Here is a 16,652-nt window from a genome sequence, read left to right on the forward strand (position 1 = left end):
GACTGAGGCGGCGGCATCAGCGGTTGTTCCTCCCGGCGGAACCCTTGAAGCTTGGCGCGGAGTTGTGCGAGGAGGGGGCTGCGGCGCCGCCCCCACCTCTTCTCCTCCCTTCGCCCGGGACGGGCAACGGCGGTCGGTCGGGACGGGCGGCATGAGCGTGGCGCTCTGAAAGGGCCGGCGGAGCGCGGCTCGCCCCGAGCAGCCTTCCCTGGGGGCCGCGGATCGGACTCGCCTGGGACCTGCCATGACTCCCCTGGCTCCTCCCATGGCATGAGCCCGTGCTCTCCTCCCCCCGCCGCCTGCTTTTGGTCTTTCTCCGCTCCTGGGCTGTCAGATGGGATAAAATACACCCGGGCGCGTGGGGCTCGGCGCTGCCGCGAGGGAAGCGGCGGAGGCAACCGGTGACCGCCGTTGGTTCGCCCGGAGTCGAAGATGAGCTGGCGGTGGGTTCGCCAGCACCGGAACGGCGGCTCCTCCGTCCTTCTGCTGTTGCTGCTGCTTTGGCACTGCCGAGTCCGGCCGGCCGGCGCCGACAACGCCAGCCAGGCGTACTACACCGCGCTCATCAACGTGACGGTGCTGAGCCCCGAGCGAGGCGGCCCCACGCTGCTGAGGATCGACCGCGGCCGCTACGGGCAGGATTCCCCCAAGGTGGAGGTTAAGGGCCTGCTGGTGGCTCCCGTCCCCATCAACGGAGGTAACGCGTCCTCAGCGGGCGCCGGTGGCTGGCTGCCGGGTGCCTTCTTCACAGGGGGCTTGGTCTTTGTCTGAGCTTTGCAGAGTTTTCCTAGAGAGCGCTGACGAAGGAGGAGGAAGAACTTGCCCAGAGGAAAATAAAATGCCAAAAAAAAAAAAAGTGCTGGCTTTAGTAATAGCTCCGCAAAACGTAATGTCCTTTCCAGCATCGATCCCAGCAGGCTGGTCATACTGGGGGATGGCGGTGTTGTTTCCCATGTAATTACAGGGGAAGGGAGCAATAGCGAACAGATGCCATCAATCCGAGGACAGCTGCATGGCTGTCTCGCAGTGATATGCATCTGGATGGCTTCTGCAGCTGCGTGAAGCCGTGGTTGCTCAGTACATGCTTCTTAAAAAGGCAGTTTAAGCTGTCCATCAAGCCTTGGAAGGGCTGAAGCCATCAAGCTGTTTACTCCCATGGCCAGTCCAACATGTGCTTGTTTGCAATATTGAACCCTGCAGTGCTTCCGAATAAGTTTTCTTTTCGTTACGTGAAGCTGTTGCCCATCAGCTGTGTTTTTGACGAGTGTGGGGGGTTATAGAGAACGAAAACAATGAAAGTATTGTCTTGGGGGTTGCCTGAAATAAAACCAATTGCTTCAGGCATAGTGATGTGGGTTTGGTAGTATCTCACTTTGAAAACTCTTCTTGGTGTTATCAAAACTCCCATCTTTAAGAAGTGAACCATTTGATGGATCACAGTAGTCCCAACCTGTCTCCTGGACGGTAAACCTCTGAATAATGCATTAAGTAAAATAATGTAGTTAAGACCAGACTCCAAGTGGGGGATATTAAGGGTGAGAATTTTTAAAGAATTGATAACACAGAACTGCCATATTATTAAAAGCTTAAATCTTAATTATTAACATCCAAATCTTAAGAAAATCCTTTGGTGCTTCTTCAGAACAAGATGCATCCTCTTGGGCAGTCTGCTGTAAGCTTCCTGTAGGTGTGAAGCAGTCCATCAGCAGAGGCTTGCTGGTTTCCTTGAAACTTGGGTTTATTTGCTTTACAACCTGTTAACTAGAAGATATTGATACAGCATATTTTGTGAGTGAAAGATGAGGAAGAGGAAATTATTGAGCAAGTCTACTGTAAAACAATTTGCATTTGTTTCAGATCCTGCCTTCACCATGCTCTCAGGGTCAGCCATCACCAAATATGCTTAATCTTTCTTGTCTTCTGCTTCCTGTTATTCCTCTCTTAAGCACACAAACCTCCCATATGAAATCAGCAGGTTGTCCTGAATGTCTTAAGCATCTAAACGCTGTTACAGCAAATAGTACTTTTATGGTGTTTAAAACTGCTGCTTTTTAATGTGGTCCAGGTATGGAAAAAATTCCTTCTTTTAAGTAGCTGCATTATTTGTCAAGAACAACTTTGGCATTAATTACTCTTTTAACCTGTTTCTTTAACTTTTTCTCCTCTCTTCTGATATGGTCTTCACTAAAGTGTGATTAAAGCAATGAGGGAAGGCTGACAGCATTTTCCCTGGAAGCTAATAACGAGGGAACTAAATAAAAGTCTGAGCAATGGCAGCGTATTTATATCTTACTGTTAAGTATTGTAGTGGGGAGCTTCAATGACAAAGCACCGCAGGAACCGTGAAATTACAGCCTTCAGTTGCTGCAGTCTTGTCATGCTGCAGTCATTAAAACTTTGCCATCAGTTGTTAGGGAGATTCAGTTTTGTCCTTCTGTTTGTCAACAGACGGTTGTTAAAGCAAACATTGCAGCAGTCCCCTTCCTTTAAAGTTTTTGGTGAATCGTTCTACATCTGTTGTTAGAGGGTGTACATTTCATTTTCGTTTTGCCAAGGCATGCTTCCTGTGGCCTAAAAAGATTTCACATGGTGGGAAAGACTGGAATGTTTTAGGCTTTTTGCTCATGTTCTTGAAGGCTTAAGGGTCTTATGTTTATATTCTTGTGCTTTTTCTGTATCTAGACTTGATAAAAGACCATCCTGCCCTGACAAAAGTGGTTGTTCTGACGCCCTTTCAGCAGCCTGCTAATGATGCTGTGGAACTCGTTTGCAGCCCTTCACACTATTAGCTAGCACTAGGCTCTGCTGTTAGAGCAGTAAATGCTCTACCCTAGTTCTCATGTGTCAGAGGACTCCACAACTGTCAACAACTGTTTGGAGAGATCTTGACTTTGAAACTGCTTTTATGTCAAGGACTCCCTTGTTCATGGGCTGTCCCTTGAAGTTTCCACAAACCAGGGCAATCTGTTGGCACCTTGATAGCATGGACTGGAACATCCCATGTTTGAGGCTTGAATTGTTCTGAAGTGTCACATTTTTGCATGCTGTATTCAGCATACTAATTCCAAAGTTGGGGCCAGTGATTTTGCTGCTGAACATACACAGTGTGTAGCAGCACAACCTGTCACTGGAAGTGGTGTGTTCTGTGTGCTTTTTAACTTGTGATCTTGATTGTGTCTGCTATTTTATGTAAGACTTTTTGAAGTGCCAGTGCTGCACGATCCCCCAACCTTGAAATCTCACAGAGGAAGGGTCCATTCAAGCACTTGTCCCATTTCTTTAGCAGAATTTCTTTACTATAATTCACCCTTGCCATGTTGATACGTGTATTAAAACTCTATTCTTTTTATAGACCCTTGTATGAAATGGATACTGACTTTCAAAAGCAGTGTTCCCCTGGAAGTGGCATGGCAGTAATTCTCTTGACCGCTCTTGAATGTGACTTGTGAAAGCATAGCTCCAGTGAGCTGTTGGTCGTGGTTGGGTGTAAATCCAACACCTGTGCATGCATCTCTTTCAAGTGCTTTAAATGCACACCAGCAGCAGAGCTTCTCTATGAATCTGTCTTCTGTTGTTCTACTCCCTTTCCTTCTGTTTGTCATTCATTGTGACTCAATTTCTTCTTAGAAGAGCGTTTTAAAAAGCTTCTGTACAAGAGTGCTTTCAGATCACCAAAAATGCTCCTCTCTTTCCTCATGGAAGGATAATAGCAAAATGCACCTTCACAGCCTGATGTAGCTTTTCTGATAACTCACTTTCAGGTTGTGATCTCTTCAGTGAGGTTGCTGAGCATTTCTCATGCAGTCTCATCATCAGTTATTTGTGACTTTCAGGAACCAGCCATCTCAGCCCAGAGGTCATGCAGTAGCTGCCTAAGTGGTTGTGCTGTTGTGGCAGTCTTTAGCAGCTCTGTGCCACTCTAGTGACCTCTGCTTTTAAGCACTGTTGGTGTTAGATGCCTGACACCAGTTGTGGTGGTGACCTTTAGGTGTCTTTTACTGTGATGAAGCAAACCAATACTCACTGAAAACTCACTTTAATGCTTCTTGGTAGAAACAACAGTGCTTTGTGGCTTAGGTCCCTCAAGATCATCTGTGGTGGACAGAATGCTTCTGTAGTTGTGTCTAAGTTATGGCATGCCATTCTGTGTTTGGATACACAGCTGAGAACTGGAAATTTCATTCTCTCATGCTCTCAAAGTCCCCTTGCAGATGGTCAGACCTTGCTGGGAGGCAAGGTTTTGTGCACCTTGGCTGGCTTGAGTAGTGAGGAGGAGCAGGCAGGGTGATGAGGAGCGGTGATAGTACGATTGATAGAAAGTGAAATAGCAGCAAACTCAAAGCCAGACTTGAAAACGTTACAACTCACTGAGCCAGCAGGTCAGAAACGAGGAGGTGAGTGGGTTGGAAAAAGGACTGGAGCCTAAAGGGCGTGTGGGGAGGTGGTGGTTGTGAGAAAACTTGTAGGAAAGGGGAGATCTCTGCAGAAAGGTAGTAGGATTGTGGCTGGTGAAGAAAGACTGAGAATTTGAGGGAGAGCAAGTCCCAAAAAGGTGGAAGTGGGGAAGAAACAATACTGGCACAGCACTAGTAAGAGAGGTATTTGTGCATGGTACTGTGTAGCATTTTGCAGCATCTGACACCTCATAAACATGTTGTGTGAACACGTTTTAACTGCAGAAGGTTTAAAATGCCAGTTTCCTAGTAACTGCAGAGCTTTAGGTAGCATTCAGACAGGACTGCACATCTCTTTCTGGCCCAGAATCCAAAACAATAAGCTCTAAGAAATCCAACAAGCAAATATATCAATGGTGTAGCGGAAGAAAAACATCTTGTGCCACACATCCATCCTTCACCATTGATCTCAGTAACCAGCTTGATTAGCAGTCATTAATTGATCACAAAAGAGGTTGTATATTGGCATTTATAGGCATAATTGTAGTCTGCTTACTGAGCTAACAAGATTAAATCTGAACTATTAACAGGATTCTTCTAAGCTTCAGTGATTTCCTTTGGTTTAACTTCTTCCCCGAAACAAGATTACCTCTTGTTCAAAGCGTTTCTTTTAGTGTTAAAGCCAGCTTTAGTCAAAGCAATTACCTGAAATAGCTCTTGAAAATAAAAAAAATCACTGTACAGAGCTCATTGACACAGCTTCTTAAATGTGGGGATTATATCTGGCTCAGATAAGGACTGTAGTGGTGATAACACAAGTGGGTATGCAGTGAAAGAAAAAATAACTATTACAGGTATGAAACCCTAATGGGGCAGCAAATAACTAGAACCTTGACAGAAGAATCAGTCAGTGCTGCTGTGTTGCTCCTGTGCATTTCCCAGATGAACTCTTCTGCTGGAATTCTTGTCACAGCATTATAATTAAGGTGTTGCACAAGGCTGGCTGCTTCATCGGTGAGACGTGCTACATAGCACCTGCCCGGGCAGTGCCTGCTGGAGGGAGGGAATGCTTTGAGGCACAGGCTATGTGGGACAGCATCTTCCTGCGAGCTGTTTTCTTTCCATGAGCTGAGTCTCTTCATCTGCTGCCCCTTGAAATATTGGTGATATCTCTCCACTGATTGTATTACAGGGAGTGAAGGTCAGGCTTTAAACTGATTTCTTAATATGTAGCTGAGACAAAGCAGCTCTGGCAATGGGTGCTGGCCTCAGAGTGGAGTATTAGCTGAGATCCAATCAATATTGAGTTATCTGAGCTTTTTGTTTAAAAAAAAACCCCAAAGACTAAAAGAAAAACAAAATAAAATCTTCATGGAATAAAATAGTTAATGCCCAGGGTGTGTGATCATGACGTTGGCCCTCTTCTGTGAGAAGGGGACAAAGTCTGCTAACAGTGCAACACTTGGCTGAAGTAGGATGTCACAGCTACCTTCTGAGCAATGCACAGCATCACAAATGTACAGTAGATGAAAGCAAACCCACTCGTGGTTCAGAGGTAGGAGACAGTCTCTCTTCAAGCAGATGTGTCCATATTTCTGACAAAGCTTGTGGCAGGTGACCTGTTAGTTTCATTTTTGGTCCCACAAAGTGCCTACCTTCTTATATTGGGAGCTAAAGGTAGTTGGAAAAGAGGAGGAGGGAATTCCTACCGCTGTGCTAGCATGAGCTTGCCAGTGCTTTGTCAGTAGTTCTGGAAGCCTGGTTGGATCTGTTGCATCATTATTTCTTTCACATGAATCTCTGAAATGCTGTCACAAACCTTAGTACCCCAGCAGAGCAAGGGCTGTGGGATTCAAGAGACAAAGGCTTAAGAAGGAGTTAAATGCAAACTGATCAGTCCTGTGCGTTCTGCAGGGGGAAACTGAAGCTCTCCTAACGGTGAAACCAAACATTAAGTCCAGTGGAAGATGCTTAGACCACAGCTGATCCTTCTGTAAAGAGGCTCTTCTGTGGTGTTGAGGCTTATGGTAGGAAGGGAGATACTTACAGCAGCATTGGGTATAACTCCTTACTTAAGCCAACAGGCTCCACTTTCTAACAGAAATTTGGGGTTTGCCAATACATTCATGGTACCTGGATAGGCACAGAGAAAGGAAAGGCAGAGTAAGTTTTTGTGCTACAGAAGAGTAGCACATCATTAGAGAAACATACTGAGAGGCTTTCTGTATGCTTACACCTGCTGAAATTATGGGGTTACACAAACGCCTTCTGATCATAACTTTTTATGTGCAAGTGATGTGTTTTAGATTAGCTTTAATTTAATGTGAAGCTGCTTTTCATTCTGGTGTGGCCATCCTCCAGCTAGTACATCATCCAGCAAGCTCTGATCTTATAGATCCTAATTGGACTTTGGACAATGGATGGCATGAAAATGGAGAGGTATTGATGATGATTCTTGCTGGCACTGTTTGTTTATCTGTGTCCTTTGCAATGCCAATTGATGTGCCTGGCACTTAGAGCAGATGGTTTATTTTAGCTGGCTAGAAGGATGACTTTAAGGCTTTCATTCTTTTCAGAGTGTAAAGAAAACCTCAGGCTTTGCACTGTTCTTGAATTTTATTTAGTTAAAAGTTAGAAGAACTGGCTGGAGGGCTGGGCCCAGAGACTGGTGGTGAATGGTGCCACATCCAGTTGGCAGCTGTCACTAGTGGTGTTCCCCAAGGATCAGTGCTGGGCCCAGTCCTGTTCAATATCTTTATTGATGATCTGAACCAGGGGATTGAGTCCAGCGTCAGTAAGTTTGCAGGTGACACCAAGCTAGGAGCAGGTGTTGATCTGTTGGAAGGTAGGAGAGCCCTGCAGAGGGACCTGGCCAGGCTGGATGGGTGGGCAGAGGCCAACGGGATGAGATTTAACAAGGCCAAGTGCAGGGTTCTGCACTTTGGCCACAACAACCCCAAGCAGCACTACAGGCTGGGGACTGAGTGGCTGAGAGCAGCCAGGAGGAAAGGGACCTGGGGGTACTGATAGATAGTAGCTGAAGATGAGCCAGCAGTGTGCCCAGGTGGCCAAGAGAGCCAATGGCATCCTGGCCTGCATCAGGAACAGTGTGGCCAGCAGGACAAGGGAGGTTATTCTGCCCCTGTACTCAGCACTGGTCAGGCCACACCTTGAGTGCTGTGTCCAGTTCTGGGCTCCTCAATTCGAGAGAGATGTTGAGGTGCTGGAAGGTGTCCAGAGCAGGGCAACAAAGCTGGTGAGGGGCCTGGAACACAAACCCTGTGAGGAGAGGCTGAGGGAGCTGGGGGTGTGCAGTCTGCAGCAGAGGAGGCTCAGGGCAGACCTCATTGCTGTCTACAACTACCCGAGGGGACATTGTAGCCAGGTGGGGTTGGGCTCTTCTCCCAGGCAAGCAGCAACAGAACAAGGGGCCACAGTCTCAAGCTGTGCCAGGGCAGGTCTAGGCTGGATGTTAGGAGGAAGTTGTTGGCAGAGAGAGTGATTGGCATTGGAATGGGCTGCCCAGGGAGGTGGTGGAGTTACCATCCCTAGAGGTGTCCAAGCAACATCTGGCTGAGGCACTTAGTGCCATGGTCTGGTTGACTGGCTAGGGCTGGGTGCTAGGTTGGCCTGGATGATCTTGGAGGTCTCTTCCAACCTGGTTGATTCTATGATTTGTGTGGTGTGATAGGATACTAATGAAAAGTGACTGTAGCTATTTATTGAATCCTGAGTGACTTGCAGTTGCTCAGTTTGGTTTTATCCAAACCAGTCAGATCTTCCTCAGTGGGTTTTTGGGTTGGGTTTCTTTTTTTCATTACTTAAATAGTGCTAAAATAATACTGCCAGCTGTTAATTTTTCATCCACCTTGTCAGGAATAACATGCTGTATGCATTTGGTCTATATCTGGAAAGCTTTTATCTCTTAATATCTTATTTCCTAATCCTGTTGCTCTCTCCAGTAATGTTTCACAGCTCCGTCCACAGCTGAAAGAGACTTTGATCTCTACAGTGGTAGAAAATTTTGTGCTGCTTTTCCCACTGATGCAATTTCCATTATCTCTTACTACTTTTCCTGTCAGTTCTCAAGCTAAAAATCTCAAGCTGTATAAATTTAAAGGTACCTACATAGATTTTTGTAAAACTGGGCTATATGACAGGCTTTGAAGAGTGCTGCTTCATTTTTCAAGGTGTCTTTTGCCTTTTGTTGTTTTTATGTTGGTTCTTTTTGTTTCATTCTAACAGCTCATTACCTTATTTTTGTGGCCATTTTGTTTTGTTTCACAGATAACAGAATCACAGAAGGCCAGGTTAGAAGGGACCTCAAGGATCATCTGCTCTAACCTTTCTAGTTAACAGTATTGTTTAAATGAGATGGCCTAGAACCCTGAGTCTTAAAACTGTCCAGTGTAGGCTCAGGGCAGAGCTCATTGTTGTCTGCAGCTACCTGAAGGGAGGTTGTAGCCAGGTGGGGTTGGGCTCTTCTGCCAGGCAAGCAGCAACAGAACAAGGGGACACAGTCTCAAGTTGTGCCAGGGAAGGTCTAGGCTGGATGTTAGGAGGAAGTTGTTGGCAGAGAGAGTGATTGGCATTGGAATGGGCTGCCCAGGGAGGTGGAGGAGTTGCCATGCTTGGAGGTGTTGAAGCAAAGCCTGGCTGAGGCACTTAGTGCCATAGTCTGGTTGATTGGCCAGGGATGGGTACTAGGTTTGACTGGGTGAGCTTGGAGGTCTCTTCCAACCTGGTTGATTCTATGATTCCTGGAATATTGTTCCTAGATATAACTGTTCTAAATTGTGATTTCTTTTTTTTTCTGGGTTTGCAGTCAGAATCTCCTCAGGAGTAACTTGTACCCATTACCCTTTTGCCTTTTCCATGTCTTGCCACGTTTGCAGTTGGTATTTTCATTTTGAACAGGATTATACTCAAGCAAACTGTACACAATCCATAGGATTACTGCTCTTCATCCCATATATTTTAAGTAAATTAATATTTGCTGTAATATCTACTTTCAGGGTTAATTTTGAGTGTTTGAGGAGCTTCTGTGGAATTGTGGCCATTTATTGAATGGTGCTTTGCAAAGGATGTAGCACATCAAATATTCTGTCATCTGCCTTGAAGGATAGGGGCTTTTTTTTTAGCTTTCAAGGCTTGAGAGGCATCCTATCACAGTCTGCTGGTGCTACCCCCCCAACACACCTCCCTTTTTTAAGTGGAAATATTCTGACCAGGGTGGGAAGTGTGCATTAAACAGTGAACTGCTTTTATCTTTGGAGAGGACTTTGCAGTGCTGAGTTAATGGTTGGACTTGAGGATCTTTAGCAACCTAAATGATTCTGTGATTCTAAGATGGGCTGCACGTGTCCCATCTTATGGGTCTGTCAAATTTTGACACAGAAAACTAGAATTCCTTTTCAAAAAATGTGCTGGTCTCTGAAATTTGGGACCTGAGAGGTGAGCTACAAAAGTGCAACTATGGAGAAGAGGAAGCTCAGGGCAGACCTCATTGCTGTCTACAAATACCTGAAGGGAGGCTGTAGCCAGGTGGGGTTGGGCTCTCCTGCCAGGCACCCAGCAACAGAACAAGGGGACACAGTCTCAAGTTGTGCCAGGGCAAGTCTAGGCTGGATGTTAGGAGGAAGTTCTTCACAGAAAGAGTGATTGGCATTGGAATGGGCTGCCCAGGGAGGTGGTGGAGGCACTGTTCCTGGAGGTGTTCAAGAAAAGACTGGATGAGGCACTTAGTGCCATGGTCTGGTTGATTGGCTAGGGCTGGGTGCTAGGTTTGACTGGCTGAGCTTGGAGGTCTCTTCCAACTTGGTTGATTCTGTGATTTGAAAGTGCACTTCTGTGATCGTTGCTGTTCATGATGGTTGTCACTACTGCCCCAGAACGATATGTGTGCATCGGTGCTAGTTAGCAGTTGCCAGAGGGATTCCAACAATGGAATTGGGGCTCCTCAGTCTAGAGAAAAGGAGGCTCTGATGTGACCTTCTTGTGGCCTTCCAGGATCTGAAGTGGGCCTACAAAAAAGCTGGGGAGGGACTTTTTAAGCTATCAGGGAGTGACAGGACTGGGGGGAATGGAGCAAAACAGGAGGTGGGGAGATTCAGAGTGGAGGTAAGGAGAAAGTTCTTCATCATGAGAGTGGTGAGAGCCTGGAATGGGTTGCCAGTGGAGGTGGTTGAGGCCCCATCCCTGGAGGTGTTTAAGGCCAAGCTGGATGAGGCTGTGGCCAGGCTGACCTAGGGTAGGGTGTCCTTGCCCATGGCAGGGGGTTGGCACTGGCTGATCCTTGTGGTCCCTTCCAACCCTGACTGATTGTATGATTCAGTGTCAGGGCAGTGGAAGAAAATGCTTCATAAAATTCAGCTTCAGGCATCCCTGTTTGAGATTTTTCCCTCATCCCTGCATGCACTAAAAGCACAACTCCAATAATTCAGCAAGCAGCCCTCCACGTCTGAAATGTCTAATCCAGCCTCGAGAAACAATTGTGCAAAGGATGTGCCTATGTCTGGCTCCCCACCCTCCTTCCAGGGGAACAGGGAGAGGCACTTCTCGTCCAAATTAAGAGATGCAACAACTTCCTCTGCAACTGCCACAACACAGACTCATCTGCACTGCTTTTCATCAGGCCAGCAAAAGATTTTCTTGCTTCAGAAAAGATCCTTTAGCTGCTTGGCTGTCCACTCTTACAGGTTTTAACCTGAGCTGTGCTAAGCTGAGAATGCTTCAACATCTTTTGCTTCCAGTTAATGTGTTGAACTGGGTTGTTGGTTTTAGTTATGATAGAGCTTTTGTTGTAGTCTGTGGTGATGAACTCACTTCGTTAAAAGGGGGGGAAATGATGGGAGGATTCATTTGAATTGTTCTTATGAGCTGTAATCTCAGGATCACAGAATATTAGGAGTTGGAAGGGACCCGAGGAGATCGAGTCCATCCCCCCCTGCCAGAGCAGGACAATCCTATCTAACATTTGCTATCTGATACCATCTGATGTTTTCAGAGCTGTTGTACAGGATCACAGGATGTCAGGGGTTGGAAGGGCCCCAAGGATATCTTTGAGTCCAACCTTCCTGCCAGAGCAGGACTGCAGAATCTGGTGCAGGTCTCACATCCAGACAGGCCTTGAAAGTCTGCAGAGAAGGAGACTCCACAACCCCTCTGGGGAGCCTGAGCCAGTGCTCTGGGACTCTTCCTGATGTTGAGGTGGAACTCCTGTGCCCTTTGTCCTATCCCAGGGCGCAAGTGGGCAGGGGCTGTCCCTGTCTCTTTCTTCCTGACCCCCAGCCCTCATCTATTTACATCCATTGATTAGATCCCCTCCCAGTCTTCTGCTCTCCTGACTAACCAGCCCCAAAGCTCTCAGCCTCTCCTCATCAGGCAGTGCTCCAGTCCCTTCATCATCCTGGTAGCTGTCTGTTGGGCTCCCTCCAGTCCCTCTTGAACTGGAGAGCCCAGAATTGGATGCAGTATTCCAGATGGGGCCTCTTTCTGTTTTGAAAAAGTCACTATTTACCCCAGCCATTTGCAATAGCCAAAGATTCTCACCCTCTTGGCATCCAAAAATCTTTGTATTGCATACTGCTGTTGGCTGTAAAGTTCTCAAATCCTTTAATGACGAGGGTTTGGGACTAAACTGCCTGTCCCCAGTTGTGTGAGCAGGAATGTCTGCCATCATTTTCAGCTGCTGCACTGTGAGGTTCTCTTTTGCCTTGCATTTTGTGCACAGCTCTGTGGGTTTGGGTTGTTGCAGGATACATTACAGCAGCAGAAAGGACGAAAGAGCTTTGCATGCTGTTGAATTCAGACCCCTGGCACTGGCTGTTTCTCTTGATCCTCTTTACACCACCTCAGTACCTGTTTAGCTGACAACTTGAGTGCATCCTGTTTGCAAAACTCTTTATTCCTCTCTGAATTCGAATGTGCTTCCTTGTAGGTAAAATGTGCATGTGTAAAACACTGGTGTTGGCTGCTGGGCTTTTTCACAAGATCAGCTTTTAATACTGTCCCTTTTTTTTTCCACAGTAGCCTGCACATGGCAGATAATTCTGAAATCTTGTTTTCACAACCTCCTTTTGTCTAGTTACACTTCCCACTGCAGTGATATTTATGACTGCATTAGAAAGAGGGGAAAAAAAGGTTATAGTCCCCAGAATGACTGATAAACAGCTGTTTCGTAGATGCCTATAGCATATGAACCATAATCTAATGTTTTTCAGCCTCCAGGCAGGTATTGATTCAAATGTGAATTCATTGTTCTGGCTGCACTGGAGTTAAAAATAGCCTCATTCTCAGGCATATAGGCAGAGCTTTCAGCCTGCCAGGCCTGGGTTTCTAAAGGCTTTTTCTCCTAAGGCTTTATTAACAGGAGAATAGTGGCTTCCTGGTGTGTAACAGCTAAGTAATAGGGCAAAGCTTGGAGTAAGGGTTTGGGGTATTTTTCCTCTTTTCTTTTGTCCTGCTTGAGCCAAGTGCCGTCTGTGTAACTGTTATTTCCCACTTCAGTTGCAGACCGCCTGGGCTGTGACCCTCGGACGCGTTTCCAAGTGCCACCCAACACCAAGCAGTGGATCGCTTTGCTCCAGCGAGGAAACTGTACCTTCAGAGAGAAAATACTGCGAGCAGCTTCACATAATGCCACAGCCGTGGTCATTTACAACAATATATCCAGCGAGGAACCTGTCACAATGACTCATCAAGGTAAATAAAGCCTAATCTCTTTCGCTGTGGTTCTTTTTTGCCCAGACGCTCTTTTGCCATAGTAAGGATTGCTGAAGAGCTCTTGGCACTGCCCAGATGCTGTTTGAAGTAGCCTGTTTGCTGGTGGTGTTTACGTGTAGGCAATATAGCAAAACAAGCCAATCATTCTGAGCAGTTATTTTCCTTTAGGGTACGTTCTATCTGATGAGGAAGGCTCCCATCTGCAGTGGGGGCTGGGAGTGTTGCAGAGGGAGGAAATATCTGTAGGGTTTTAGGAACAATCAGCTCCAAATCCTTCTGAAGATGAAAAGCCAGCGTGGTATGGATAGTCTAGGACTTCACAAAGTGCACCTGAAGATTTTTATAGTGGTATCTTGAAATTTAGGCTCGAGGTGAGGAGAAAGTTCTTCACTGAGAGAGTCATTGGACACCGGAATGGGCTGCCCGGGGAGGTGGTGGAGTCGTTGTCCCTGGGGCAGTTCAAGGCAAGGTTGGACGTGGCACTTGGTGCCATGGTCTAGCCTTGAGCTCTGTGGTAAAGGGTTGGACTTGGTGATCTGTGAGGTCTCTTCCAACCTTGGTGATACTGTGATACTTTCTAATGTTAACAGCTAGGTCAGAGTCTGAGCTTCTGTGCTTCATTCACTGAGGTTTTACAGAGGGTCATCTTTCTGCAGCGTGTCTTACAGGAATCAACAACACAGTGACGTGGAGAGCAGTTGCCTCTTGAAGTTACCTAGAATTAGACTCTTGCTGGTCTAGAATAATGGTGAAAAACCTGGATTTCTATAGTGCTGTTACTGGTCAGTTGCTGTAGTTGATGGGAGCTGAATTCCCTTGGTTAAAAATTATTTTCCCAATTCTGATAACTGCATTTTTCATTTTCCCAGAAGGTTTTTTTTTCCTCAGTTTGGAATTACTTAGCTTAACCAGAAAAGGCAGATTTTCTGTCTCTGACAGCTCTACTGCTGGCTGATTTTGTATTTTTTTTTAATGTATTTTTTTCTGGAACATTTTCAGGCCTTTTTCTTCTAAGCATAGGGGTTGCTTGGAAACTGGAATTTCCTCATTATCGCTCAGCATATTGAGTTCTTTTGCTAAAGAAATGCTATGGTTACTTCTTTCCCACTTTTCTTTTTTGCAGGGGAAATGTCTTGTGGCTTCTGGTTTGACCTTTGCAGTTCTGTATACCAGAAGAGTTTTCCAGGGATATTTTGATCCCTCTCTAGCAACTCAAAGCCTGTTGATGATCCCTTTTTTTTTTCTTCATCCTTAGGTACCTTCCTTAGACATTTTTCTGAGTAATCTGCAGGCAAAAAGTCCCTATTGAAACACTTTTAACCATCTTCCTGTTGTACTGTTTTTGGCATTTCTCAAACCTTCAGCTCTGATCTCTTTGAAAACCTCTAAGGTTTCAAGGTCTGCAAGTCTCTGCTTAGCAATAGTTTGTGACTTCTCCTTTGGCCTGGAGCGCTTTAGAGTGTGGCAGAAAAAGAGACAATTGACAATGAGAACTCTAGCATCAGTTGCTCTATGAGGTGCTAAATCATGTCATGAGGTTGATTATAACTTCTAATACCTTATTTTTTGTAGTGCTGTTAGATTTAGCAGTTGCCTTCGCAGCAGTGGGATGGTGTCTGCCTTCTAGCCTGGAGAAGAGGAGGTTCAGGGGAGCCCTCCCTGCTATCTACAACTACTGTTGTAGGAGGCTGTAGCCAGGTGGGGTTGGGCTCTTCTGCCAGGCAACCAGTAACAGAACAAGGGGACGCAGTCTCCAGTTGTGCCAGGGGAGGTCTAGGCAGGATGTTAGGAGGAAGTTCTTTGCAGAGAGTGATTGGCATTGGAATGGGCTGCCCAGGGAGGTGGTGAAGTTGCTGTCCCTGGAGATGTTCAGTCAAAGCCTGGCTGAGGCACTTAGTGCCATGGTCTGGTTGATTGGTCAGGGCTGGGTGCTAGGTTGGCCTGGATGATCTTGGAGGTCTCTTCCAACCTGGTTGATTCTATTAGAAAATCCTGGTTCATTGATGTTTCAACTCCTAAGACCAAGGTGTTGCTCTAGAAACCATCTCTATAGATCCAGTGGTACTGGTAGGTTGAAAGAATGTCCCCAGTTATAGAAGATGAGAGCTGCTGTGGGTGCTATGGTGTTTTGCAAGCTAGCCAGACAACTGTTTGGATACTTGGTGTTTGGAAAAAAGCTAATACTGCCTTCAGCGTGTTGACTTGCAAATATTTACACTTGCTCATGGCAAGCTTTACAAAAGTAATTACTGGAGATGATGCATGTTTAATCTGAGTGTTTGAGATCCTGAGTTTTAACTTCATATACTCAGTCCTTCGTATAGTGCAGCCTCTGGCACTGATTTGAGCTGTAGGCACTACCTCGGAGTTAGTACTGAAGTGTTCAAGTGGTAGAGTGGACTAAAAGTAATTATCTAGAGGTGAAGTGCCCCCTACCAACACACTGTAATGAAGAGGAACATTGCTCCACAGCTTTTGTTTTGATTCTTCTGGGGCCATGTAAGGGATCTCCTCATCAGTCTGTGCTTTGCAGAGCTTCCTGTGAATAACTTCCTGTTTGCTTGCTTGACATAGCAAGTGCAAGTGAGTGTAACTCAGATGTAGATTAGGCCTTTGGTGTCAGCCTCAGCGCAGGGAGGGTTTGGACTCCAGCATTCCTCTTTGTGAGAATTACTCCAAGTGGGATATAGGTTCATGAACCTGTGCTTGTGTAGTGCAGTATTACACATGTCAGACCCCACCTGGAGTCCTGGAGCCCCCAGCACAAGAAGGGCATGGAACTCTTAGAGCGAGTCTAGAGGAGGCCACCAAGATGCTCAGAGGGCTGCAGCAGCTCTGCTCTGAGGACAGGCTGAGAGAGTTGGGGCTCTGCAGCCTGGAGAAGAGAAGGCTTTGAGCAGACCTTGGAGTGGCCTTCCAGTATCTGAAGGGGACTACAAGAGGGTTGGGGAGGGACTATTGACAAGGTCTTGTAATGAGAGGACAAGGAATAATGGGTTTAAGCTGGAAGAGGGGAGGTTGAAACTAGATGTTAGGGAAGAGAGGGTGAGGGTGTGAGACACTGGCACAGGTTGCCCAGGGAGGCTGTGGCTGCTCCCTCCCTGGAGGTGTTCAAGGCCAGGCTGGATGAGGCCTTGAGTGACCTGTTCTAGTGGACGGTGTCCCTGCTTATGACAGGGGGTCAGATCTTTGAAGTCCCTTCCAACCTAAACCATTCTATGTTCAAGGCACTCTCTGGTCTCTTTTCAACCATACCATTGCTTGTATGCTTCTTAGCTGGTGAACAGCCACATCATCTGCTAATCAGATATCCTGGTCTCTACATCTCTTCAGGATTTTCTGTTTCTCTCTGCCCCGTGGGTTTATAGTTGTATGTTTAACTGAATCAGCAGAACAGCTGTTAGAGTCAACCAGGTTGGAGGAGAATCAGCCAGGTTGGAAGAGACCTCCAAGCTCATGCAGTCCAACCTAGCACCCAGCCCTGTCCAGTCAACCAGACCATGGCACTAAGTGCCTCATCCAGGCTTTGCTTGA

At 46.4% G+C, this 16,652-nt stretch overlaps 1 protein-coding gene across 3 annotated transcripts in view; it reads left to right on the forward strand.

Annotated features, from left to right (window-relative positions):
- Positions 1 to 432: 432 nt before the first annotated feature.
- Positions 433 to 16,652, forward strand: part of RNF130 (ring finger protein 130) — a 61,376-nt gene continuing 45,156 nt past the window's right edge. For all 3 annotated transcript variants that reach the window (XM_064162087.1, XM_064162088.1, XM_064162089.1), the window contains exons 1-2: positions 433 to 697; positions 12,903 to 13,097. In XM_064162087.1, coding sequence (XP_064018157.1) covers positions 433 to 697; positions 12,903 to 13,097 — 460 coding nt within the window. The remainder of the gene's footprint in view (positions 698 to 12,902; positions 13,098 to 16,652) is intronic.

This window comes from Pogoniulus pusillus, chromosome 22 (assembly GCF_015220805.1).
Source record: "Pogoniulus pusillus isolate bPogPus1 chromosome 22, bPogPus1.pri, whole genome shotgun sequence".
Classification (NCBI taxonomy): domain Eukaryota; kingdom Metazoa; phylum Chordata; class Aves; order Piciformes; family Lybiidae; genus Pogoniulus; species Pogoniulus pusillus.